The sequence below is a fragment of the Fistularia commersonii genome, chromosome 5 (genome assembly GCF_037954325.1).
Source record: "Fistularia commersonii isolate RoL2024-O1a breed Wild chromosome 5, RoL_Fcom_v1.0, whole genome shotgun sequence".
Taxonomy (NCBI): Eukaryota; Metazoa; Chordata; class Actinopteri; order Syngnathiformes; family Fistulariidae; genus Fistularia; species Fistularia commersonii.
In genome coordinates, this window is record NC_141288.1 from 7,948,617 (window position 1) to 7,976,559 (window position 27,943).

At 39.6% G+C, this 27,943-nt stretch overlaps 2 protein-coding genes and 1 pseudogene across 4 annotated transcripts in view; 1 reads left to right on the plus strand and 2 right to left on the minus strand.

Annotated features, from left to right (window-relative positions):
- Positions 1-391: 391 nt before the first annotated feature.
- samm50l (sorting and assembly machinery component 50 homolog, like) lies at positions 392-24,474 on the minus strand. Its single transcript, XM_086146679.1, has 15 exons — positions 24,303-24,474; positions 23,660-23,773; positions 23,075-23,176; positions 21,576-21,663; positions 21,273-21,379; positions 19,224-19,354; positions 18,886-18,973; positions 18,365-18,493; positions 18,203-18,274; positions 10,156-10,242; positions 8,617-8,687; positions 8,367-8,434; positions 6,576-6,722; positions 3,315-3,456; positions 392-1,186 (listed from the first exon to the last, which is right to left on the minus strand). Exons 1-15 carry the CDS (start codon positions 24,321-24,323, stop codon positions 1,141-1,143), a joined length of 1,413 nt encoding a protein of 470 aa, XP_086002805.1. The 5' UTR covers positions 24,324-24,474; the 3' UTR covers positions 392-1,140.
- LOC147233990 (uncharacterized) lies at positions 14,960-16,989 on the minus strand (annotated as a pseudogene).
- Positions 24,475-25,711: 1,237 nt separating the features above from the next.
- The window catches only part of scube1 (signal peptide, CUB domain, EGF-like 1), a 147,316-nt gene continuing 145,084 nt past the window's right edge, over positions 25,712-27,943 (plus strand). For all 3 annotated transcript variants that reach the window (XM_086146680.1, XM_086146681.1, XM_086146682.1), the window contains exon 1: positions 25,712-25,876. In XM_086146680.1, the coding sequence (XP_086002806.1) occupies positions 25,717-25,876 (160 nt within the window). In that variant the 5' untranslated portion in view covers positions 25,712-25,716. The remainder of the gene's footprint in view (positions 25,877-27,943) is intronic.

Consider the following 27,943-nt stretch of genomic DNA (forward strand, 5'->3'; position numbering starts at 1 on the left):
TTTCAATTTGAGCAAAGATATTTTTACAAAAAATTACAATGAGCTTTTTTAGATAAGGATTAAGCTTCTGTGTAATTTAGTTCCAACCAGATTCACTATACTTGCACAACTCCAGCTTTTTGTTAAGCTTCGATACATCTGTCATAACTCTCACAGACTGAGACCCAACATTCATCTGGTTCAATCCACACTTAACTGCCCTGCATGAGTTCCGCTGAACCAAAGTTCAGTCAGCTCTTATCAAACAGACTTGTGCATGCCATCCTCAAAGGAGATTGCACAAGGTTTTGGCACATTAAATAGATCTGGAAGCGAAACTATTCCAATTTGAATTTGCAGGCTGCTTTGCTGGATAAATTTGAGACGACAGAACAGCAAGACTTACCAGATATAGAGTGGATACTAGTATTTTATTTTCCCCCACTGGATTTTTGTGTGTTTACTCAAAAAGCCAGGTGGATTCAAAGAAATAACATCTGAGTAACTGGAAAGAAGAAAACTGCATCAACAATGAAAAAAAAGAAAACAGTAAGAGCACGGGTGGTGAACATTTTTTACGCAAAGACTACAGGTATAAGCCTTTTTTGGCATTAAGTGTTTTAGCATTCATGTCATGAGCCACTGTTTCCATTTTGACAAAAAATATCTAGGTTCATTTTTCTGTTGATATGTTGATACATTTTTCTTGTTGATACTACAAACATTCAAACAGACAAGTTAACAAAGTCAATACATGAGAGGGATAAAAGGAAAATTAAATATCTTCACAAATGTCATGCTCCAAATCCAGAGAGAATACAGGGATGAATATCAAAATATATATCACACTGTAACGGGCCATTATCGACAACATGATCAATGGGACCAGTGGAAACAGAATGAGAAATCATTGAGTGCAGACCAAGTACAAAAAAACATGCTTTTGAAGTTTTCGTTCTGCACTGAGCTTACTTGTCTCAGCAACGCACCTTGTTAGGAAATACTAGTGTACAAGTATTCTAATCTAGTGTACAAGTATTGTGTTGGGGGTGTTATACTTCTGACCAAAATCTACAATGTATCAAAGGTGGCAATTACAAGATGTTTAGTAATTTAACATTGCATCCTCTTGGGATGGTCTGAATCTCCACCGGAGGGGTCTTAAAGAAACCGAATTCCTGCTCCAAACTGGACACCGTCACATATCCTGTAAAAAAAATGGGGTGGAGAACAGTGGGGTTTGAGATAGTGAATAATCCTCAAATGACCATCCACATATCTGAAATATAAAAAAAAAAACATACACGACAAAAAAAAAACAACACAACTGAGCAATTAGTTAGTAGTATTAAATATCAAAATAGGTCAAATGAAAAAATAGCTCAACGCTGCTCTACTCCAGCTTAACTTCATTTGTAAAAACCTTATAGAACCTCTTGACTTCAGGCACTTAAATGTGTCCTTAACTGTGTGCATGTTGTGATATATGCCACAAGTTGTCTCTAGCAACTGAACCTCACTTAATAAATACATTCAATTTCAACAGTGGTCTTTTAAGATATGTGCAGAAATTTGTCTTAACCCAGAAGTTAATGGTATGGTGACAGTTTTACTTTCTGATGTGTATTGGGTTGAAACAAAACCATTCATTTTTTACCAATCTTTTGATATGTTAACAAGAAATACGCTGTTGCTGTAATACCACCGAGTACATACTTCCACTTAGAGTTTAATGCACCCCTTCAGTTTTGCCATGTAAACTTTTTTTTTTTTTAATGCGAAAAGCTTTTGTCCTTGTGGGGCCCAAATTCCCTGTAAATGTTGTCTGAGTGACTGGATGTTACTTTGTCCTCAACATGTTTGGGGTCTTTGTTGCCAAATACCTTGAGGCTGATCTAGATGTAGTCAGGTTGTTTACAATGCATTTTAATGGCAGTAGTAAAAGGGGCCAAAGGTTAATGCACATTCTTCTTGAATGAAGATTAAACACATAGCAAAATTTCGGGGAAACTGACTAAGATATTTCCATGCATGCAACAAATTTTAAGAATGAAACAAATTTTCAGTCTCTAAGGTATAAAATAAAATAAAATACAATAAAAAGGTGTGCAACATTCGTTTGCTTCCAATGTGGTATTGATATTTGAATTAGTTAGCCGAGGCAGGGTATTGGACCACCCTGGTCCAAGATTTACTTTTATTGCAATATGCAAAACAAACTTAAAAAAGAGAAGATTTGTGGACATAGTGAAAGAAGATATGAAGTTAGTTGGTGTAAGAGAGGATGATACAAAGAATAGGGTTAGATCAGGGGTAGGCAAACTACGGCCGTGGGCCACATCCGGCCTGTTGGTCTTTTTAATCCAGCGCATTAAAGACTGGTATAGAATTCATACTTGATTTGAATGATTTGATCAATGAATGTGGGAGCTCAAACAGGAGATTATTTCATTTTTGGAGCTAGTTGAGAACACTTTTCCTCAGCTGAATGACAAAGATTGGCTTTGTGATTTAGTCATACTGACATACATGAATGAGCTGGACGTGAAGCTACACGGGAAAACCGGTTGTGCATGAAATGCAAGCAAACATCAGCTCCTTCAAAACCACGCTGGTTACATTTTCAAACCAGATGTCAGACGAGTCTGATATGTAGTTAACAAATGTGTGTTTTTTTTTAATATGTATCGTATCTTGTGCTGACCGGGCCCGTCTGTCAAATTTTAAAAGTCAATGCGGCCCCTGAGTCAAAAAGTTGGCCCACCCCTGGGTTAGATGGAGAAAGTTGATTTGTTGTGGCAACCCCTGAAGGAAAAAGCTGAAAGGAAAAGAAAGACGATGCAAAAAAACACTTGGAATTAAAATTGTTCAAGGAATGGTTGTCGCTTTTTCTTCTCCTATCACCAACAAGAGTAACACAACCTCGTAGGACAAAACCAAGAGAACCACAGTATCTACCAGTTTGCACTGGTACAAGTATCCCAGAATTATGCTGCAGTATCTAGTGTGACAGACTGATGATCGGAAAGTGTATGTCAAATCAAGTATATCTCTATTTAAATCTGTAAAATTTCCATTGATCATATTCATTGCCAACAGAGCTTACTATGTGCTCTGTCTTGTGCAGGTGTTGCATTTTGTGGAATTGATTAAGTGTGAACTGGTTGAGCCATAAATACATGTACTGCAGCTATTTGTGTTGAGACTCTTATATAAGGCATTTCTGATGCTGGTTTTACAATTGCAGCAACTCCAAACAATTACTTAAATCCATTGTGAACACACAAATACATATAAAACTGAAGTTTATTTGAGTAGTGCTCCAGTACCCATACCTGTCTCCACTCTGAACTCCCATTGGTATACAGTAGTTGAGCTCCAGTCTTGCAATGTTTCCAAGGCGCAGTACAATTCCAGCTCCATATGACCAGCGAATATGCTCCACTAGCTTTTGGAGGTGTGTCCTGGATTCATCACCTGCACACACAAAATATTGTTTAACCAAGGGGTGTCAAATATGCGACCCACGGGCCATAACCAGACCGCTAGGGGTGGGTACAATCTGGCCTGCAGCATGAATTTGAAAGTAAAAAAAAAGGTCTGATAGTTCATAGTCTCAAAGAGACAATCAAAACATTGACATGACTGCAGAGAAATATATTGAGAACAAATGCACCCCCCCACCCACCCACCCATACAACTATACATACACAAGATGTTTTGCACAATTCCATGCTCCCAACTTTGTGGGAAAGGTTTAGAGCTGGCCCCTTCCTTTTCAAACATAGCTGTGCACTAGTGCACAAAGCAAGGTCCATAAAGACATGGATGACAGAGTCTGGTGTGGATGAACTTGACTTGCCAGCACAGAGTCCTGAACTCAACCTGGTTGAACACCTTTGAGAGGCAGGCCTTCTCATCCAACATCAGTGTGTGACCTCACAAATGCACTTCTGGAAGAATGGTCAAAAATCCCCATAAACACACCCCTGAACCTTGTGGACGGCCCTCCCAGAAGAGTTGAAGCTGTTAGAGCTGCAAAGGGTGGACCAATGTTGTATTTAACCAAATGGATTAGGAATGGAATGTCACATAAGTTCATATGCGAGTCAAGGCAGGTGAGCAGGTATGTACTCTATATACGCACGCACACACGCACACTAACACACATTAACTTTATCCCTCTCTGGTTGCTGCAATTCTGCACATCCTCTTTATTCTTAAAAATGGGCATCATCACACTTTTCCATTCTTCTCACTCTCTAAGATCCTGTTGAATAATCGAGTCAGAAACTCTACTGCTGCCTCTCCTAGACACTTCCACACCTCCACAGGTATATCATCAGGACCAAGTGCCTTTCCACTCTTTATCCTTTTCAATGCCTTTCTCACTTCACTTTTAGTAATCACTGCTACTTTGTGGTCTGAAATAGTCACCTCTTCTACCCTTGCCTCTCTTTCATTTTCCACATTCATCAACTCTTCAAAGTACTCTTTACATCTTCCCATCACGCTTGTAGAATCTGTCAATACATTTCCATCTCAATCCTTAATCATCTGGACCTGCTGTACATCCTCTCTATCTCTGTTTCGCTAACCTCCTTACTGTCCGTCCAAGCATACTTCATCATATGGCCTTTGTTTTGCCTTTGCTACCTCTATCTTTACCTTACACTGTATCTCCCTGCACTATTGTCTGTTCTCTTCAGTCCCATCAATGTCCCACTTCTTTGCTAACCACTTTCTCTGTAATTCCATCACCAAGTCTTTCCTTCAAGATGATACATCAAGTACTGTAGCTGTCCAATCATCTGGAAGCCCTCCCTGACCACCCAGAGACTTTCTCAACTTCTCCCTGAAAACCATACAACAGTCCTCCCTTTTCAGCTTCCACTACTTTTTCCTCTGCCCTGCCTTTGTCCTCTTGATCTTCCTTGTCACCAGAGTCATCCTACAATCCACCATCCTATTTTATCTGGCTAAACTCTAACCTACAATTACTTTGCAGTCACCGTCTTATCTCTGGGGATATTCTGCAACACTTTATCCAACTCATTCCAAAACTCCTCAAACTCACATCCCAGCTGCAGGGCATAGCCACTAACTGCACTGAGCATCACACCTTCAATTTCCCACTTTTTCTGTCATAGTCTCGAAATACAAAGTCGCTACTCTCAGTCCCAGTCTCTTGCGTTTCCTCTCCTCTCTGTGGTTCCAAACACGCCTTCCTCATCTCCTTCTTTGACCTAAATTAGCCCAATTTCCATTGGTACCCTGTAGGTCATCGGTACCAGTGGTGGTCGTCATTAACCGAGGCCTCGACCAATCCAGTATGAGACTATTATGTTGGATTAGCATGTTTTGTCTGGCAATTGTTCTACATCTAATGCCCTTCCTGACGCAAAGCTCTACATTTATCCGGGCTTGGGACCGGCTCAGGAAGTCACTGGCTTGGCCGTATACATATATACACACACACACACACACACATATATATATGCATACATATATATGTATATACACACACACACACACACACACACACACACACACACACACACACACACACACACACACACACACACACACACACACACACACACACACACACACACACACACACACACACACGTAGCATTTTAGTCAGAGAAAACACTTGGTTGACAGTAAAATGTCCGCTTAATAAGCAATTGCTGTTGTTGGCCACAGAAGCCTGCAATAGAACTATTGTTCCCCCTCAATTCCAGGTAAAAAAAAAAAAAAAAAAAAAAAAAACAGAATTCCTTGCACCCAAAACCACAACCACAAAATTCCCAAGGAACCTTCTGATGAATGGAGGCTTTCATCCCATGTTATGAGACTGCAAAGCAAGTAGTAAGAGGAAGGCCAAGACCTAGTTAGTTTCAGAGCAACTATCCAGGATGGAACAAACAAGATCCAGGAATCCATTTAAGATGGCCCGATAAGACAAGTTGCAAAGTAAGTACCTCAGACAGAAGAAACCTCATGACACAAGGAGGAGGACGAGCCAGTGCCTCTGACGGTAATAATATGATGATAACAATAATATCAAGACAGATCAAGAAATCCTACAAGTGGCCTAAAAAACCTGAACTGAAAAACAGTAAAGATGAATTGATCATGGCAACACAAGAACAGAAGAATAGCAAAAGATTAGCTAAATAAGATAGCGTAAGGATAAGCGATGGTCGTATCTGAGGAGGTTCTCAGTCATCCAGGTCATGGTGACTTCTTGTCAAAATCCACCATTTGTCTTCGTTGGGAAACTCCACATGAGTCATTTGAACTGAAGAAGCCTCTTGGACGAGTGGCTTATTCCTTCACTTCCGTCAAGTGAAAAAATTCAAGTCCAGTTGCCAAGACAAGAAAATTCGACACACCTGACAGGATCCCAGGGTCTGCAAAGGCATTGTGAAGCAGTTCAGGACATCACACCAGGGTGTAAGATGCAGGACAAACATTAGCACCATAACCAACAGTATGCAATACAGGACTAAAAAAATCACGAGCAATTTTTTTAATGACTACATTTTCTTAATAAACAACATGGGCCCACAGTTAATAAAAGCCACTACCATAGTTGAGGTTGCAGAGGTTACCACCATTGAGAAAGAAATGGGTTCGGAACAGATCACCAAAGCCGCCCTTCCCTGGTCGAAAAGGAAGTGGGGTGTGGAGGTGGAGGCCACCTGCCCAGTATGCCTCCCCACCAAGATAGTCACCTGGAACACAAACATGACATCCAACAATGACGGCACAAACATAAATCTAATTCTACCAAACATCTCCTTCACAGAAAACACAATGAAAGTAGTTTCATGGCATTCTACCACATCAATGGGAAAAAACAAATAAAAGAAGTTTAATGATAAACATAATTTGGTCACTTGTCAAACTCGTTAGAACTTTTTCCAAATAGCTGCAATAAAAAATGTGGAAAGACTTGTGGACAACTACAAATACAAATTTTTGCCATCATGCAATGTTTTCACAGGGTATTTGCAGAACCTCTGTTATATATAAATATATAAGATAAATATAAATATACAAAAAATGTAATTTAAAAATGAGATAAAATAAAGTGACTAACACCAACATCTATAAGGCACATTAAATAAAATGTGTCATTATTATTGCTTTTCCTTCCCCACTCGGTCGTGATATGTTGGACAGTTGACGCCATATAAGCTAGGCTGTCCTGCCGCATCTGCTCCTCTTTCTTGATGCTCAAAACTGATCGAGACATCCTTCATTATTCTCATTAATACATACTACAAACAAATACAATCTTTGCCACCAAAATTGCTTTAGCTATTATTTGTCAACCATGTTTATTTTTTCTGGTTTTGTTGAAGCTCATGTATTGGTTGTTGATTCAGTCTTTACTGTGACATAAGTCTTGGGATAATATCAAACATGTTTGATATTGTTGTAAGCGGAAAGACTCATAAAAGACTAAGCTATGACTGTACTATGACTGCCCTGCGACTCTTGAGATTTCCTTACGATTGCTAGTTTTATAAAATGTCTGCATATGGAAAATCGGAAGGTGTAAGCTCAGCATAATGTACTCCAGGAAAACAATATTAAATCATTTCTACTCCTTCCTACTGTAGTGCCACTTGCCTTCAGAACTGCCTTATTGTTTTGTGATATAGAATCAACAAGGTGCTGGAAATATTCTTCAAAGATTCTGGTGAGTATTTGGAGATGGTCCCTTGCATACCTTGGCTGTAATGAGATGTTATTTGAGTACTGTAGACTTTCTAACACCTCAAACCCTTCCTTTCATCTCTGGCAGTACCAAGGCATGTTATTCCAAAAAAAAAACCCTTGAGATAATCGTGTATGAGAATCCAAATAAACCATCAGATACAGAAAAAGTCAGACAAGCCTTTCTATCACCTAGAGCCATGCCAAGATAAGAATGACTTAAACCGGGTTTCACATTCTGATGCTTGGTTTTATACTTTAGCAGACTGTCTCGATAAAGTCCCCCGTCATAAATGCATTAAGTTGCTCCCATATGATATACTGAGAAGATAGGTCATCAAATGCAGTAATACAATTAGCTCATCAGCATCCTCCTGAGTTCACCATGACATTGCCTTCTCCAAAAGTTCAAAACAATGTCAAATACAATATAAATGTGCTACTTCCCCAGCATTACAAAGGTTAATGTTGATGTTTTTATCTACACTTTCCATACTGTTTCAATGCTTAATATTTTCTCAAGGATTTTGTATACGCAGATATTTGGGATATTTTGGAGTCTTCATGGATTTCCTTTTCAATGTAATCTATTTTGTCCTAAACTCAAAACTGACACATGATTCACCAATATGAAAGCTTGACTGTAATTTTACCTTCACTCTGTGGTCCGATGCTGTACATTCCAAATCCGCGGATACTGGTTGGACCTCCAAGGTAAAACCTGTAAAATAAACAAATAAACAAATTAAAAAACAACAGGGGAGAAAGACTTGATTACTTAACAGATTCTTTGTCTTTATTTTAGTTTTCAATCAAGCACTAGGTTAATATGTTAATACTGAAGTCAAAAGGCATTATTGTTGTTATTATTATTATTATTACTGTTATTGGAATCAGACAAACCTGTCCGCAATACAGGATGGTACGCCGTGAATGGGAAAAAGCATCCCACCCCACAGAGAGGCAGACAGGACCTATATATGATGTAATGTGAAAAATAATTAGTGTCACATTGTGAGTATTCTGGCTTGGTTAAACACACACTTTTGAGCACAACTGATGGGACTAAGATAATCATAATGTTTGCTATCACCTCACAATATCATGTTTGGACATTTATTTAGATTATTCTTGTATTTTTCAGACAACAGTACATTTCCAAAAACCTTGTCACCTCTTGCCTCCTTTCTGCATTTTATTTGTAACAACTGTGTTTCTGCAGAAAATAGAATGATAAGTGACAAGTGAAGAGAATATAATTCAGTTTTGATAGTTGTTCTCTTTGGCTCAAATTTCAGGATAAATGAAAAAGGAACAGGTGCTACGGTTCATAAACAGTGTTTTTTTTGGGAGTTTGGAGTTCATTTTTTTTTAAAATTATACCCAATGTAGAGGCAGAGTGGGCTGCCTCATGAAGAAAATGTGTTTGCTCTGGATCAGTGGTCCCCAACCCCCGGGCCACAGACCGGTACCGGGCCGCACAAGAAATTATCAATTATTTCCATTGGTTTTATTATCTGAGTCTGAACAATCTTTATTTTGGAAAATCTTTTGTTTTGAAAAATGACCGGAATCTCTTGGTTACATCTCGGTGACTTGAGCGCCAAAAATGTAACCCACAAGCTAGCAAAATTAGTAAAACACAGATGTCAGACGGAAAGTTTCCTTTCGAAGGGGAAAAGGTGGATACACACAGTGGATTCACGTTTATTATTATAGTTGCTATATATACACCCCCCCCGGTTCGTGGTAAAATTGTCAAGTGTTGACCAGTTGACGGTGATAAAAAGGATGGTTGAACACTGCTCTAGATGATAAAAAGAAAATTCTGGTCTATAATCCAACTTGCTATGGTATTTGTTCATAGAAACCTGACAAGCATGCTCCAGTGTCCCCCTTGCTGTCTTCATTTAGCCATGTGAGGTGGTTCATTACAACTTTAACTGGTTAAAAAGATGAAAGTAAGATGCTGTTTCTAAGTCCAACTAAGTAGGTCTGAAAGCCAAATGTTTGGTTGTAGGAACATGGTAGCTTGTAGACATAAAAAGTAACAGCACTTATTATCAGGGAAAAGTTAGTTGATCTGTTTGTTTAAAACAGGAGAAATGCAATGAAACCATAAACACAACTTCCATCTCTTCCAATCTGCCCTAGATGGGGTTGCGTCAAATAGTAAATTTTTGAAAGTTTTACTACATTCCATCATCTGAATATTTTTATTAGTTAAAAGTACATTTTCCAGTAAAAAAGTTGTATCATATTGTGTCATGATAGTTGGGGTTCAATTTATTTTAATATCAACATATTTCTGCAATTATTTCTGCAATTATTTAAAGAGTATTGTTCAGCAGAAATAATTATCATGTTGCTTGTCTATCTCTCTCTCATGTCATCTGAGAAATTCGTAGTGTAAAGAAATGAAATGATTAAATTCTGTCTTACTGAATCCCAAAAGAGCAATCTGTTTATCTGGAACTCAAAATCCTCTTTCAAGAAGCTGGCATCTCCTCCTGTGTATCCAGCAAGTTCCTGCAAGGCAAAAACAATTCCCAGTTTCCAAATTGACACACTCTACTAAACAGGACGGATAAATAATCAGGGAATTGAAAGGAATTCAGAGATTGAGGTCTTTGAGACTGACAATGCCGAGATGAAAATGCTGTGATTTTAAAGTGAAATCTTGTTTTCCTAAGTCTTTAGAACGTGACTTTAGCACAACATATCTGTAACATGATAATTTTATTCTGCCATGGGATTGGAACCCATGTTTAAATTCTATCTATTCGTGGCACCAGCCCATGTGAAAATGAAATGATAAATTATTGTTTTAACAGTAATTCATTACAGTAAAATTCTTGACTTATGAGTGTACCAACTTGAGATTTCTAAGATGCAAACTATTGCTCAGTTGATTTTGTGCTTTGTGAGATTTGAGTTACAATGAAGTAGTGCGTGTTCAACACTAGATGCCACTGTCCGTGGAGGGGCATTTAAAAACACTTGAATATGGCATCCACTGATGGGTAGCCCAGCGAAAATCATGGAAAAACATGAGCGAGGTGTGCGTGATGTCGACTTGTCCGTGAAGAGATAGAGAAGTTATTGGGAAGGTACCATGAGAGTACCATCCGTTAGAAGGCACTACACATTTACAGGGATTTAGTGCAGAGGATGGCGACGTAGCGTGCAAGTTAAATTTAGACCTCCTCCATTTATTTCCTCCACCTCTAACCAGTTTATTTCTTTACATTATCCTTTATTATATATCATAATTCTTATAATTATTTGTTATTTATTATGTACATTTTTCAAATTTAAAATGATTAAAAATCAGGGGGCGGGAAGGTATTGAAAGTGTTTCAATTAATTTCAATGCGGAAATTCATTTTGAGAAATGAGAAAAGGGTTTCTGGTGCAGTCACAGAACAAATTGAACTCTTAAGTCAAGGTTTCACTGTATCATAATAAAAACTTGCCCTTTAAGATAGTCAGTTATAGATTTGGGAATCTGGAAATTTTGTGTCTCCGACAAGAACTCAACATTGTTCTTCATCATGCATCATCATTCACTGGATATCTGAATATATGAGAAAGTGCGTTGACGAAGTCATTACCAGAAAAATAAGTTTTAATGCAATCACTGCTCAATGCATTGAGAGCAGCAAGGAACAATCTCACTGTTAAAGCCTCCAGTACTCTCAATATGAGTGTCACAATACTAGTTTTCCATTAACCCATGTTTTTTTTTCTTTTCCACATGTAAAAGATTTAGCAATATCCATGTTGGGAAACTGCCTTAAATACCTTAGAGATACCATCATTTCATGCATACGAGTGGTGCTGCACTTCAGTGTTACTTTGTGGTCAATGTTGCATTGGACCCAGATACTGCTTGCAATAGTGCAAGCAGGTCGCCAGTCTTCCTGCCTGTCATTGCACTGATAGAGACAGTCACTATAGCAGCGCTGGTGGTTGTAGCAGCAACAACCGATGTGTTGACGACATGACCAGTTGCTTTGCTGGTCCCAGCAACAAAAATCTACCAGTTATCTGCTGCCTGCCCTTTGCCGACTTATGGCCGTCTGATTAAATGTGCGATTTAGCCATGTTTATACCCATTGTGTCAAGTATAAAAATGGCTTTTTTTTGCACATGCTATAAAACGCACGTAAACCAGCCTTGGAACATCCAACCACTTCTGTTGAAAGTAACACTTTCCCAACATGACACATCTCTGCTCTTTCACCATGCTTAGTGTTTGTTGTTTTATCAGTACACCATCAGAACACACCTGTAAAACAATTGTCAATTAAAGGGTTCTATCTGTCAATCATTACTAATCATCACACTATTCTGATCGAAATTATTAAATGTTTATATAGCTTCATCAAAATAAATAACAATGTTGCATTGCAATTGCAATGAAACAATGTTTTTCCAATCAAGTGTATTTAAAGTTTTGATAACGCTGAACATTGAATTGCATGCTTTTTAACAGTATTTAAGGCGTTAATTTTTGCAAAATCTATTTACCGGTAATTACTTCTTGCTCTTTGATAACCCGCAGAAACCCTTTAAACCCTTTATACTACATGTCTTTTGGCCAGAAAATCAAGACAGACTCACAGAAATGCTCCATTGGGCCACTGGAATTGAACCAAGGGTTTCTATACTTGAAGGCCGAAATTCCAACTATGTGAGTGTAATCTTCAATTAAAATGATTTGATGATGCATCTAGGTATGTTCTCTGAACACTGTCTGAGATTGTGGTATCTGTGGCATGTAAAGTCTTTCTGTCAGTCATGTCATGGTTTTAGATATGTTTTCATGGGAGTTTCTGGATCTTGGTTGTTGACTGAAGTTTCAGAAATGTGTGAGATGTCATGATTGTTGCTTATGGATTGGTAAATGATTCGGGAAATGTATATCTGCTTAAGTATATACATTTTTGCCATCATTTGAGTTTACAAGTATTTTTAAGCGAACCGTTAAATTTAAGTTTGTGCTTCTTTCGCGTCACTGTTTTGTGAACTTTTGTGTCAATCTTTGGACACATTTCTTTTGACATATGACAAAGATGTCAGTTGGAGTTCTTTTCAGGCACAACGGGATACTAACCTTGACTTCGGTAATTTGTGGAATGTCCATTTAAGGATCTTTATTTATTATTTGGTAAGTACATGTGGTTTTGCCCAAGTGCAGATCCAAACGTGTTAATTCTGTTCATTCTGAATAACAGATGGATTAAGATAGCAATTTCTGTTGCAAAAAGTTGCATACAATTTGTTAAGTTTACACTGTTTTTGACTTTCTCAGCAGGAGGCTATGAATTCTAAATATTAATTGTAAATGGTCTCAACGTATATAGCGCTTTCACACCTTGTGGTTCTAAAATGCATTACACTAGATTTTGTTTACCCATTGGCATACACACACTTATGCAGATGGCTACAGAGCTGCCAAGCAAAGCATTAACAAGGCCATCAGAAGCAAACTAGACTTCAGTATCTTCGCCAAGGCCTCTTCTTTGGTGAAGCAGGCTTAAACTATGAGAGACAGAATGAGAAAAAAATTCCAGCACATCACGTCCTGATCAGCAAATTATGGTAGAAAAGTAGAAAAGTATATGGTCAAAAATGAAGGTCCATCTAAATACTTTGTTATATACCCTTTGGTGGCAATGACAGAGGTTAAATATTTTCTGTAAGTCTTCACACTGTCCGCACAAAGTATTTTGGCCCATTCCTCCATGTAGATCTCCTTTAGAGCAGTGATGTTTTGGGGGTGTGGCTGGGCAACACGGACTTTCAACTCCCTCCAAAGATTTTCTTTGGGGTTGAGATCTGGAGACTAGCTAGGCCTCTCCAGGACCTTGAAATGCTTCTTACGAAATCACTCCTTTGTTGAACAGGTGGTGTGTTTGGGATCATTGTCATGCTGAAAGACCCAACCAAGTTTCATCTTCAATGCCCTTGCTGATGGAAGGAGGTTTTCACTCAAAATCTCATGATACACGGCCCCATATGTTCTATCTTTTACACAGATCCTGGTCCCTTAGCAGAAAAACAGTCCCAAAGCATGATCTTTCCACCCCCATGCTTCACAGTAGGTATGGTGTTATTTGGATGCAACTCAGCATTCTTTCTCCTCCAAACACAACATGTTGAGTTTGTACCAAAATGTTCTATTTTGGTTTCATCTAACCATAGGACATTCTCCCAATCCTCTTCTGGATCATCTCTACAAAACTTCAGACGGGCCTGGGCATGTACTAGCTTAAGCAGGGGGATATGTCTGGTACTGCAAGATTTGAGTCCCTGGTGGCATAGCGTGTTACTGATGGTAGCCTTTGTTACTTTGGTCCCAGGTCTCTGCAGGTCAGTCACTCGGTCCCCCCATGTGGTTCTGGGATTTTTGCTCATCGTTCTTGTGATCACTTTGACCCCATGGGGTGAGATCTTGCATGGAGCCCCAGATCAAGGGAGATTATCACTGGTCTTGCATGTCTTCCATTGTCTAATAATTGCTCTCACAGTTGATTTCTTCACACCAAGCTGCTTACTTATTGCAGATTCAGTCTTCCCAGCCTGGTGCGGGTCTACACTTTTGTTTCTGGTGTCCTTTGACAGTTCTTTGGTCTTGGCCATAGCCGAGTTAGGAGCGTGACTGAGGTCGTGGACAGGTGTCTTTTATACTGATAACCAGTTCAAACAGGTGCCAATAATACAGGTAATGTGTGGAGGACAGAGGACCCTCTTAAAGAAGTTATTGGTCTGTGAGAACCAGAAATCTTGCTTGTTTGTAAGTGACCAAATACTTATTTTACAGAGGAATTTACCAATTAATTCTTTAAAAATCCTACAATGTCCTTTCCTGGACTATTTCCCCCCATTCAGTCTCTCATAGTTGAAGTGTACCTATGATGAAAATTACAGGCCTCTCATCTGTTTAAGTGGGAGAACTAACAAAATTGGTGGCTGACTAAATACTTCTTTGAGAATTTCCAAAGAAGATGACTTTGACAGTTATAGTGAGCAGGGGGAACCCAAGATCGCGATTGGCTAGCAGGTGCGGCTTGTATTGAGGTGCACTCAATAGTCCGGAAATTAGAGTAATTGCCTCAGTCCTTTGTCTCACACATTTCTCAGTAATTGTCACAAAACAATAAGAAATAGAATTCTTGTCGAAATCTCCTTGTCTTGGCCTGAAGATGTTTCACCCCTCTTCAAAGAGAATTCTTCTAACCTATGGGGAGTTTCCGAATACAACTGCCAGGTTTTTGGGTGGGTCTAGATTATAGTGGCTTGTGTAAGTGGAAGAGTTGATCTGCAGTGCAGCATTGTACATTTGTGAAAGGTTGTGTCTGAGGCCCCCTCCTCTGTCAAAACAGAAAAAACATTTCTGAACAAAGATGGCTGCTTTTACTCCTCTCTCAAATCATCTGTCTTCTCTGTCCAGAATACAGACATCACTCTCTACATACGATGGTCCTTGTCCTTTAGGTGTAGGTGGACTGCTGAGTCCTGTCCTGAAGTGGTGGCTCTTCTGTGTTGGGCCATTCATTTTTGCAGAGGTCTCTCTAATGTAGGTGTCATCACAATCCTCAGTGCAAGTGACAGCAAACACCACATTCTCTATCTTGGGTCTATGTGTTTTGTCCTTAGGGGGGAAAAGTTTTTCCCTCAGGGTGTTGTGGAGCTAGAAATATACAGGCATTTGGTGTTTGTTGAACACCCTTCGCAGTTTCTCTGAAACAGCAGCAACATACAGTGAGATGTTTCGTTTGTTGTTGTCTTCCTCCTGTTATACAGGGCATATAATTGGCGAAGGCCCAATTAGGGTAGCCACAGGATCTCAAGGCTTTCCTAATGTGTTGTGCCTTGGTCTTGCTTCCTTCAGCGTTTGCGGGATATTCTTGGCCCGGTGATGTAGAGTTCTGATTACCCTCAGTTTGTGCTCAAGGGGATGATGTGAGTCAACAAGTAGATACTGTTCGGTTTGTGTTGCTTCCTATAAATCTTGATCTCCAGGTTTCTGTCCTGTTGGATGTGAAGGCAAGAGTCCAAGAAGAGGAGTTGGTCAGCAGTGACATTTTCCCTTATGAATTTTATGCTGCCATTGATCGTGTTGAGGTGAATGTTTCTATCTCATTCTTCTTGATCTTAACCCATTTGCCATCTTCATACCTGAACTGGTGGGTTGGCGGTGTTCACCTGAATGAAGCGAGGGCCTTGCTCTCAACTTCCTCCATGTATAGGTTCGCAACTATGAGGGATACAGGCGAGCCCATGGCACATCCATATTTTTGGCTGTAAAAACCATTGTTGAACTGGAAATAGGTAGTCTGTAGACACAGATCCAGTAGGGTGCAGATGCGATCCGTGGAGAGTTTTGTTCTGTTTAAGGTATTGTTCTTAACAAGGCATTCCCTTACTGCTGTGATTGCATCCGATGTGTTGATACATGTGAATGGTGAGGTTACATGGTACGACACAAAGGATTCATCCGGGTCCAGCCTGATCTGCTTGTCCTTACTGGCAATGTCCTGCAAATACTGGATATGGTGTGTGGTGTTGCCAACCAAAGGTGACAAAATCTTTGTCAAATGTCTGGCCATGTTGAATGATTGCTGCTATTGATGGGTCTGAGAGGATGTCCCTCCTGTGAATCCTAAGGAGTTTGTAGATGCATGGCATGGTTTCTCCTGGGTACAGCCGATAATAAAGCTTTTTGTCAATGGCTGAATCCTTTTCTAGATGCTAGAGACAACTGACCACTTTCTTCTTGTATGCGTTGGCCGGGTCCTGTTTCAGGGTTTCATATGTTGTGTCCCAGTGTCCATCTTTGTTTGCTAATCCTTTTTAATCGTGAATCACTGTATATCCACCTTCGTTGGCTGCGATGATGGTGACGCTCTCTGAAGTGAGGAGAGCGCTGTCTTCTCTTCAGGTGTAAGATTGGACGGGAGGTGGTTTGGCACTGGAGAGTAATGCTGAGACCTTGAGTCGGATTTGCTCAGCTTCTGTATTGGAGATGTGTAACTGAAGAAGCCTCTCGGATGAATGGAGAAACGTCTTTAAGTGAAGAAATTCAAGTACAGTTGCCAAGACAAGAAGATTTCGGGAAGAATTCACCATAACCTGGATGCACAATTTTGATGACCACCCTTCGACTTGTGCAACAGTTAGAAAAGACAGCCAGGAAAAACAACAGAAGATCACCCCAAATTCCTTACGTCTACTCTCCTTTGTTAAAGAACACATAGCAAAGGACATCCTTCAGAGAACTCAACAGCAGCTTTTGAGTGAAATGATAAGACAGACACATTTCAAGATAACCGTCCTGGAAACCAATGTCACACAGATAAGGGAAGAAATAACATCACTTCTTCCTAGTTTGATCATGGAAGAGATTAACAGGTTTGTAGAGAAGGCACAGACAGCTCAACATAACATTAGGATGAGAATTTCCCTCTCTGTCTTTCCTTGCTAACACAACCCTTACATGGAACAGTAACTACAACACAACCAACGGCGCCAACAAGAACTGGGTTAGGAACTTATCCAGCTGCCAACTTAACCCTGAGGAGGTTGGCGTTCAGTCTAGGGGTCAAAATTTTGCGGTCACACCAGATTGGATCCCAACAGTAGACCTCATCACAGCAATGGAAACGGCCATATGCAACAACCACATCTCCAATACAGAAGCTGAGCAAATCCAACTCAAGGTGACAGCAGCACTCTCCAGTACCAAACCACCCCTGTCCAATCTGACACCTGAAGAGAAGACAGCACTCTCCTCACTTCAGAGAGAATCACCATCATCCGAGCCAATAAAGGTAGATGCACAGTGGTTCTGGATAAAAAGGGTTACCAAGCAAAGATGGACAATCTCCTCAGGGACACAACAATGTATAAAACTCTGAAACAGGACCCGACCAAAGCATACAAGAAGAAAGTTGTCAGTTGTAGGTCAGGTATCATTTGGAGCTGCAGGAAGCTAGCAAGGAGTTCCTACCACAGTGCAGAAAGTGTTTAACTAAAATGTTGCTTTACCAGTTTAGGGGATCCTTAATTGAGATCCTTTGTCAAGTCTTTGTTGAAGCAGGCTTAAGTTGCTGCTTGTTATTATTCTACTGCCTTGAGTACAGTTTTTGACAAAGGACCAAAAGATGTTAATATTTGGTTAGTACTAGATGACTGGCACAGCCATGGAAGGATATGCTATTTCTTCATTTTGTGAAACTCCAGGATTATGATATAATTCTATGAGTGCAGTAATCTACAGCATTCTGCCAAATCTGTTCAGTCTGCAATATTATCCCTTTTAGAATCCATTCTATCACTATAATTGTGAAACACGTTATTGCTGAACATCAATAACACAGTTCCACTTGCAGTTATATTACTTATGCATCACAATGCCTTCACTGTGTTCGGCAAATCATTTGGGGAAATTTTAATAATTATTTCAGGTATGTAAACTTACCTGGTTAAGTCGTAGCAAGGCACCTCTGCTAGGATAGATAGCAGAATTTCTTGAATCAACTGTCAAAGTGTGCTGCAAGTAAAGACAAAAATGTTGTGAAAATGGAAACATGAAATATAGATTGTTAGTTTAAAACTAAGGGTTTAGTTATTTCAACTCTACCGAAAGGGAAGATTTCAGTGAATGTCCACTCTCCTCTCGTACGGCAAAAGATGCACTACGAGCCAGACAACCAAGCTCCCTCCATACACCTTCCCACTTCAATGAGTGGTGGGTGAAACCCATGGGAAACTGTAAAAACATAGTAAAATTGTAGCCAATATCACCTAAGTATTATTTTTGATATGCAGTGTGTAATTTTGCAAGTTTTTATATACAGTATGTCTCCTATAAATGGGTAGATAGAATGTGCAACATATTTGATATACTACAGGAGCTAGAACAATGAGATCAATATCCTTACCTGAAAAATGTGTGTTTTATATACACACACGCACACGCAGGTATGTGTGTGTGTATATATATATATATATATATATATATATATATTCCTAAAAAATAGACACTATCACACTTCGTCTTAATTGTCATAATTGCTAAACTTTGCTGTGCAGGACCAAACTGTGTTATGAAATGAAAAAGCAAAACAAATAATGGACACGTGTACATTTACATAGACTTACATTTAGTTCTGCTGACATGCCTCGGTCTGTCTCTTTTAGAGAGCTCCATGGGAATTGGCCAGTGACTTTGTACATGTTGAGTGTAAGACTGAAAATCAGGGAAGAACATCAATTACCTTTTTTCTTAAGGAAAAATCAGTCTAGTGATGGCATCCAAAATATAGCTGCAATGTTGCTTTTCTTGAATTTTGACAAAACCATACACATTCTGTTAAAACTACTGTTAAAAATTTTTTTGTGATGAACTTTAAAAGTTCAGATTCGATATCTGCATATCTATGTTCAAAGATTAAGATACTTGTAACTGCTGTTGCAGTTTGTTGGATTGCAACACATACTTGCGCTCAAAGTGCCCTGGCTGTGGCTTGAAAAAGGACAGGCCATAGGATGTCTCCTTAGTTCCATAGGAAAACTGGAAGGTGAGCTTTTCTGCACGACCAAGCATATTTGGCAGCTTCAGACCCAATACCTGAGTGATAGAATAGTGTCAGTATTCCATCTATCCAACTTCTGCCACTTATTCGAAGTGATTTGACTCCTCTCTATCTGGAAGAGCAGCGACTCCAATCTGAGCTCCTCCTGGATGGCCTTCTCACCTTATCTCTAAGGAAGATTACGACTACCCTGCAAAGAAAACTCATTTCGGCCACTTGTATCTGCAATCTCGTTCTTTCAGTCACTATCCATAGCTCATGTAAGAGTTATTATTATCATTATTATTTTGGCTGATACATGTTGTTCCTTTAAAATAAAAAACATCTTGGAAAGAAAAATCTATGTAACGTTTGAATGTCACACACTTGAAAGTGCAAATCCTTTTCAATCCAAGCAGCGCTCCTGAAAACTGCAAACTGAGCATTGTCCTCAGATATTTTGTACCAATTATCTTGCTGTGGGAGATGTACTAGATGTAGATCCAACAATGATTTTGGCAGTAGATATGGGATGGCTATACATGTTTATCAATTTCTCATTGGCTAAAGTAACTCATTCAAGGTGGTAGGTTACCTAGGTAGTGTAGGATGACCAAATCTGCATAAATAAGCTGTCTGGAAATGTCACAACCTCATAACTGCAAGATAATAGTTATGTTAAGTTTTGAAACTTAAACTACAATGGTATTTATACTATTTAAAAAAAAACTGTATCCAATTTATAAGAAATGAATAGAGTTTTATTATTAGCCTGTCAAATAAAGAACTACCCTTATTAGGTATTCAAGGATCTATAATTATAAGGTGTCAACCCACCACTTTCGGTGGTTCACTGTTAAGCATCATCAGCAACTTGCTAGCTACAAATTCAAACATGAAGGAAGTGAAAATAATTTGATCAAAATACAAATATTGGGTCGCTTGCGAAAGCAATATTGAAACAGGAAAATAGTTTATATGCCACTTTTCAAAAGTTCATAAAAATTGAACTGTCCCACAACTCTAAGGCGTTAGCTGTATGGTAGCCATCAACTTGACGTTAGCAAACAGGCAGACAAGTGTTGCTGATGCTTAGATCTTAATTGCTAGGTCAGAGCCGCCTGTTCTTCCTCTGGAGGCTCAGATCTTTCAACGTCTGCAGGACCATGCTGCGGATGTTTTACCACTCGGTGGTGTCCAGCGTCATCTTCTATGCTATTGTGTGCTGGGGCAGCAGGCTCAAGACAGCTGACGCCAACAGACTCAACAGGCTCATCAGGGGAGCTGGATCTGTCCTGGGAGTGGAGCTGGAGTCTGTTGTGCAGGTTTCAGAGGAGGATGCTGAGGAAGCTCCTCAGGATCATGGACAACGTCCATCACCCCCTGCACGCCACACTGACATCCTGTCAGAGCTCTTTCAGTCGTAGACTGATACCGCCGAGGAGCTCCAGTGAACGCCACAGGAGATCTTTCCTACCTGAGGCTATCAGACTTTTTAATTCCTCTCCCTTCAGCCACAGGGAATCTCAAAATCTTTGTACTTACGACCTTAAGACACTTTATCGCCTTGACTTGTCACTTTATAGTTTTATTTGTTTTTCTTATTCTCCATCCTTTTTTTATACTGTTTATACAATTTCCTACTATTATTTATTATCGTTATGTTTTACTTGAAACTCTGGCACAACAATTTCCTTCTGCATAAGTAAAGTTGTTCTTATTCTTACAGTCCTTCGGTAATCGATCCTTGATTCCATTGAATAAATGTTTTTTTTTTAAACTGCGGGACTGCCAGCTCCCAAGCAACTGATGTTGACAAAAAGTATAGGGGTTTCTCTGTTGAATGAAACCTTAGACTTGCTAGTTAAACGATGCTGGCATGGTACGATAATCACTAAATTATTGCTCTATCCAAACCAAGAAGACACAGGAGACAGATGACTCACAAAGGTGATGTGTAGGCAATTGGCTCACCATGCTTCCTTCATTATTTCCAACCATGGTGTTGTAGCTTCCTGTTAGCCTTTTTACTTCCGTTACTTCAAAAGTGACATCAAGACCATTGGGCAAGGCATCAGCACCTAAGAAAGAAAAAAATGGCAATTGAGTAATCTTATGTGGTTAAGAAACAAATCATGTCAAATTGATAAGTAATCACTGAACTGAACAGGTACTGTTTCTGAATTCAAAATACCAAGCTGAAATAAAGCCCCCAAACGAGCAATGATTGTGTATATTTAACCATTTATGTAAAATGTGTAACAACAAGACTGTTACCTTCTGATGTGTCAATTAGAACTTCAACTTCCTTAAAAATTCCTAGACGGAGCAGCTTCTGCCTGGCGACATGGGCTTTCTTCATTACCTGTAAATGAAACACTATGTAGTTAGTTAACATCTAATTAAAATGAATTATTGGCAGTGATCACATTTTTTTCAGTGTGGTTGACAGGGTGCGTCCTAATTTTCAAACTTTCATTTGCTGTTTTCATTGTCATGTTATCTAAATTAAGATTAAAAATGAGACATAAGCATGTAAAAAGTCTGCAAAATGTTTTTGGCTCCGATTGATATTTTTCCCTGTTTATCAAAATTATGTACAGCACATGTTAGATGCTTTGGAGAGAAGGTCAGAGAAGCCAGTCTGAGACAGTTCGGTCATGTACAAAGGAGGGATAGTGAATATATTGGTAGATGGATGCTGGAATTGGAGCTGCCAGGCAGGAGTTCTCAAGGAAGACCAAGGAGAAGATTTATGGACGTGGTGAGAGAGGATATGAAGGTAGTTGGTGTGAGAGAGGAGGATACAGAGACTAGGGTTAGATGGAGAAAGTTGATTTGCTGTGGTCACCCCTGAGGGGAAAAGCCGAAAGAAGAAGATCAAAATTATGTAATACAGTAATGCGAAAAAATTGGCATTTTAGACCTTTTGCAATTGTATAAATCAATTGAATAGAAACCAGGTACTAAGGAAATAGCAGGGCAATTTCTGAAACTAAGCCAAGAGTTATAGAGAAATTCATCTGTGGAGGATATGAAGGTAGCTTGTGTGAGAGAGGAGGATATCGAGTCGTATGTAGCTCAGTGGTGGAGCGCATGCTTCGCATGTATGAGGTCCTGCAATCCCCAGCATGTGCACTGTAAGTTGCTTTAGTTAAAAGCGTCTGCCAAATGACTGAAATGAAATTACATTTAGTAAAGTGGACGTGTAGCTCAGTGGTAGAGCACATGAAGCATGCACTCCACCACTGAGCATAAGCTCTACATGCGAAGCGCATGCAACCTGAGTCCTGGGTTCAATCCCCAGCATCTCCACTATCAGTGACAAATGACTTTTCTATTCTATACAGAGACTGGAGAGATGGAGAAGGTTGATTGGGAAAAGCCGAAAGGAGAAAAAGAAGGTCCATAAATCTGACCACATAAATAAAATGACCTCAGTACAATGTGAATGACTAGAGGACCCCTATGATTAATAGGAATAATTAAAAATTAGCTAAGGAATCTGTTCACACCATCTTTGCAGCTGAAATGAGTCACCTAATTGGCCTCAATGAACGCAGTTTGTACATAAAAACGTAATGCTGCATGATGTTCTTTCTCTCAAGTCTAGAGTCAACAGCAACTGTTTTAATACTACTATGACAACTCAAAAAGGAAAAATAACAAAACTAAAAAAATGTTTTACCACCCTAAAACACCCCAAAATGAACAAAAACATACAGGTTATCATGTAAAGAAGAACATAGTTAATTGAGGATGATAAGAATACATACATCAATTAGGTTTCTTGCATGGAAAACATCAGAAATCTCATAGCCCAGCAGATCCTCTTTAGTTCTCCCAAGACCTTGGATACTGACATGTTGGACGACCACCTGCATATAACACACACGTCTTCAATGAAATAACTGAAAAGAAAAAAGGCACCTCTGTCATATTTGAATGTTCTTAAACTACTTTATATTTAAATTTCCCATATATTTTGTCACAGACAGACAGAGAGACAGACAGAAATACAGGCAGAGACATCATCAAATGTTTGAAATAGTTGGTTAAAAAAATAGCCAATAAACATTGCAGCTGAATTGTTGGGGGAAAAAGGAAAGTAGAAGTAATAATATTGAAATGTGCTTCCAAAGGTCAATAAATATGATTAAAACAAAAAAGTAATACTACAGTTCAGGAAACAGTACCTGCCCAAAACTACTGCCACATAAGAGCAATAGTTATGAATAACATTTATCATCTAGCCTCTTTTCAAATACTTTACTGTGCATCTCTTTTTCACAACCTATGATACAGACTTGTTGATGCTGATGGAAGTGATGATAATTTATCAAACCCTGAATTCAACTTACATCTTTGTTTTCTAGGATCTCTTGCTTGGCTCCCTGGTCTGGTTCTGGAGTCTCAACAAAATCATCAGGATGGACTCCTAAATCCCGGCCATGCATTGGAAGTGGATCCAAACTCTGCAGAATGGACAAATGTAAAACCTTCATATCCCACATACTTGAAAATGAATTGCACAAATGGCTTCCCTGCATATAGCAGAGGACAGTAGTTTGGGATATTGAAACGAGACAGGTGTAAATGTTTGAAGTCTTATAAGCATTTCAGCATCTTTTCACATAGAAAAGAACTACATGTTCTACAGTCACAAACTAAGTTTTTATGTGACAGCTTTCAAACATGAGAATAGGGTGGAGCATAATGGGGGGACGCTGCAAGAATCTGCTGCAAACGTATGGCCAAGATACAAAGGTCATTGAAGTATCATTGCCAATTGTTATGTATCATACATATTGTCATAAATTATTGTGTCATAAAACTTTATCCAGGGATAAATGAAAGTATTAAATCGCGTCTATTTCAACCATTTTCCCGTCGCCCCTTTACATCTGTAAAAATGCTACTAACTTAGGTAGCCTCCCACACGGGCAAGCAGGTCATGACAAAAAAAAAAATCTACTGAAAGACAGACGGTAAAAGAGGGTTTACCTTCGCATGGACTAGTCCCATGGTAACTGTCTGCGTCTAAAAGCCTCTTAAACGGGAATTAGACGTCCGGTGCAACGGGCAAAATCGATCAATTACAGCAAATACTATTCACATTAGCAACTCCTCTTCCAGGGAGATGCCATGACAGTTGCTGAGATCCGGTGTTGTGTTCGTGATCTCCTCGTAATTTACGCTAAAGCCACTATATCGTAAGCGTACAAGAAAACATTTGCTTGAAAATGAGAAACTCGCTACCACCTATTCTCAATAATTTAATGCCGTTAATTCGAATACTAGCAAATCTAAAGTAGATTTAAACAACATAGCTCTAAACCTTTAACGATCAAATAAACACACACGGTAATATTTGTTATTTTGCAGTAGGACTAACGACAAATATAGGTTCATGGCATCAGTTTGAACTCAAAACATGAAATATACGCTTGAATATAGTTGTAATGTGACCAGAATGTGATAGGGAATTTTGTGTGCGCGCGTGCTCTTAAAGGCATCATTTTTTGATTGGCTCTGAATGGCAAGGGGAAATGGGCGGGGCCAATATCATCGGTAAAGTGACACTGATGATCTCCAGCAGGCGGCGATGTTGGCGCTACTTACATATTCATTGTTACGTCACAATACAGAAAATACAGACAACCTTGCCTCTAATGTTGTAATTCTCCAAACAAGAAGGGACATTATCAAGTGCTGACCAACATCCATGCATCTAACAAGTCCATGGATGAACATGACCGATGTTCAGCAGGATTGACGTTTTACGCATTAATTTATTTTTACTTAAGTAGCAGTGGAACTGAGGCAGATGGCAATGCCACTGTCTTTGTTTGAGCACGTGATGGCGCTAGATTGAAAGTCATGAAACTGAAATTCGTACAACCATGCAACGTATGAATGAGAATGATAATTTAGAAAATGGTGTCAAAACTGAGGCATGACGACAGGGGCTTAATATTACACTAAAGTGAAAGGGGTGTTCAGAAATTTAAGTTTTGAAGAGTTGCACTAATGACAGTTTAAAACTACAACGAAAACTATGGGCGTCTTTGGGGGAGTGTCTGCAATGTCTGCTTGCAATCCTGAATCATGGGCGAAGGTTCTATGGTCTTATTATGAGTCATGGCACGTCTGTTATAGAGTTTGCTCAAATTTAGTAGATTTACCTAAGGGTAACATCATATTTTCTCCTTGGTGGCTCCTAACTCAATAAATGATCTCTCTCTCTCTCTCTCTCTCTCTCCTCTCTCATCCATCTCTACCGGTACAAACAAGCCAATCAGAGACCTCGCTGTGTTGACCCGCACTCCTGTTCCCCCCTACTCCCCAGCTTTGCGAGTCCACTAAAAACGGTCTCCCTCTTGTATCACACACGCATTCGCAGCACACATGCATTCACATGCACACGTGCACATATGCACATTACAAACCCTCTGAACAACCTCACTGGAACCTCAAAGCGTCCGTCAGCATGGGCAACGTTTGTTTTCCATTGGACCTTTGTTTTTTTATTCTCATCATAAATACTTGCAGGGTGATGGGTAATTTCGGACTAACAGGTAAGAAGCCATTTTTCCTTTTTGCCGTTCATGATTTTTGAATGCACTTTTGGATGACATTAGTTTGATGAGTTTAAGGAGGAAGCCAAGAAAACTTGACTGAGAAATAAACTAACATTGACCAATCGCGTGGTAATATAAAAGAATAAAGATAAACAACGAGGTCGCTTTTTACTTACAGCGTGCCTTCCTTATTTATCAAAACGGTTTACAACAACGTTTTTAATTTTTTTGCTGTTTTACCCCTAATGTAATTTTCCGTAGTTCTGCTGGCTCGCCCAATGCAGTAAATGTACATTTCGCAACTCCATTCCTGTATGAAATTGCTCAGGATAATGAAAAATCCTGAAAAATATTGATAAAATAGATAAAGTCGTTGTTTCTATAGCACTAAGTCCCGCTTTAAGAAGAACGTCAAGATTTGCATTTTCCTCGAAAGCAATTCATAAGGCTCAGTCAAATTTTCGAAAGCTCACGAACCCCTTCTCTGTAAGTTCAGCTTCTTGTGCGTTAAAGTCTATACAGTCACCAACCACACCTTGATATGTAGAAAACCGAACCGTGGTTTTAACGCTCATTTGCTTTCATGGCCTGTACAGCAACAGCCTGATGTAATATTTAGCGTTCAAAAGCGAGTTTGTAATTGGTGCAATTTGAACGGAGTCCACTTGAGCATCCTGGCTTAGGGTTTGGATCAGAGAGTGTGTGTGTGTGTGCGCGCGCGCGTGTGCGTGCGTGCGAGTGTGTGTGTGTGTGTGCGTGCGTGTGTGTGTGTGTGCGTGGATTGCGGTTTCGGTAGCGGCAGGAGAGCCGTCAGTGTCCCAGGAGAAGCAGACAGGGGCCCAATATAGACCAGGCAGCGGCAGCACGTTGTTAAGACTCCCACCAATGTGAATGGATGACGTCAGTACTGGAACAGTGGGCCATTTGTCAAAACTATACTCAGGTTTATCCAGAGGAAAGGAGATGTTCAAAGTGATACGGCGAAGGGAATTTTTGGATAAGATTTGCGTACACTACTCTCCCTTAAACAAAGACTACTAATAATTTGTTTTTCTTTTACACACTTTGTAAAATTGAAACAGATGTTTCACAAATTTTTGAGGCAAAATATTTACATTAAGAATATCCGCTGTTTATCGTCTTACATACTGCTGAGCAGAGAATGAGCTCTGGCAGCAGTGCTACACAGGGTGCCCAGAGCATGCTACCAAAACTTACTGTTGCTGAAGGAGAATGGATATAAATTGAATTGTCGTAATTTCAAATATGAGCCACTCCTCTCTGTCAATAAGCGTGTGCATTTAGGGGATCCAGAATTCCTGTGCTCCTGCATGATACCTGCACTCAGACTTTTAAGGTCTCATCCAGTGACCCACTAAAGCTTGCTGATTCTATGTGCTAAATTCCATCAATCCTTTTACTTGAAGAAGCAATTTCATCCATATTTAAGCTGCAGGATCAACATTTGGCTCTGTAAAATAGGATCTCTTGAAGTTGTGGTTGAAATGTGTTTTGTTGACATGTAACCACAGGGACAAACAAGAAAAATCATATTGCCTTGATCCCTCCTCTGTCCATGACCGAACCATCTCAGTCTGGCTTCTCTGACCTTCTCTCCAAAACATCTAACATGTGCGGTTCCTCTGATAGAGTCATTCCTGATCCTATCCATCCTGGTCACTGCCAAAGAGAACCTCAACATCTTCATCTCTGCAACCTGTAGTTCTGCCTCCTGTCTTTAGGTCATTGTAACAGTTTCTAGTCCATACAGCATCACTGGTCTCACCACTGTCTTGTACACCTTTCCTTTCATTCTGGCTGTTAGTCTTCTATCACATAGTACCCCTGACACTTTCCTCCACCCATTCCAATCTGCTTGGACCCGTCTCTTCCCCTCTTTCCGTTGCTCTGGACTGTTGACCCCAAGTACCTGAAATCCTCCAGCTTCTTGATCTCCACTCACTGTAGCCTCACCGTTCCACCCAAGTTCCTCTCATTCACACACATATATTCTGTCTTGCTGCGATTAACTTTCATTCCTCTCCTTTCCAGAGCATACCTCCA

Excerpts from the sequence above, each read along its gene's own strand:
- samm50l (XM_086146679.1), bottom strand. The coding sequence starts at position 24,323 with ATGGGACTAGTCCATGCGAAG. Across the intron at positions 18,494-18,885 it reads GCATGTCAGCAGAACTAAAT|TTTCCCATGGGTTTCACCCA; the intron begins GTAAGTCTATGT and ends ATGTTTTTACAG. Across the intron at positions 8,435-8,616 it reads CCATCCTGTATTGCGGACAG|GTTTTACCTTGGAGGTCCAA; the intron begins GTTTGTCTGATT and ends TTTATTTTACAG.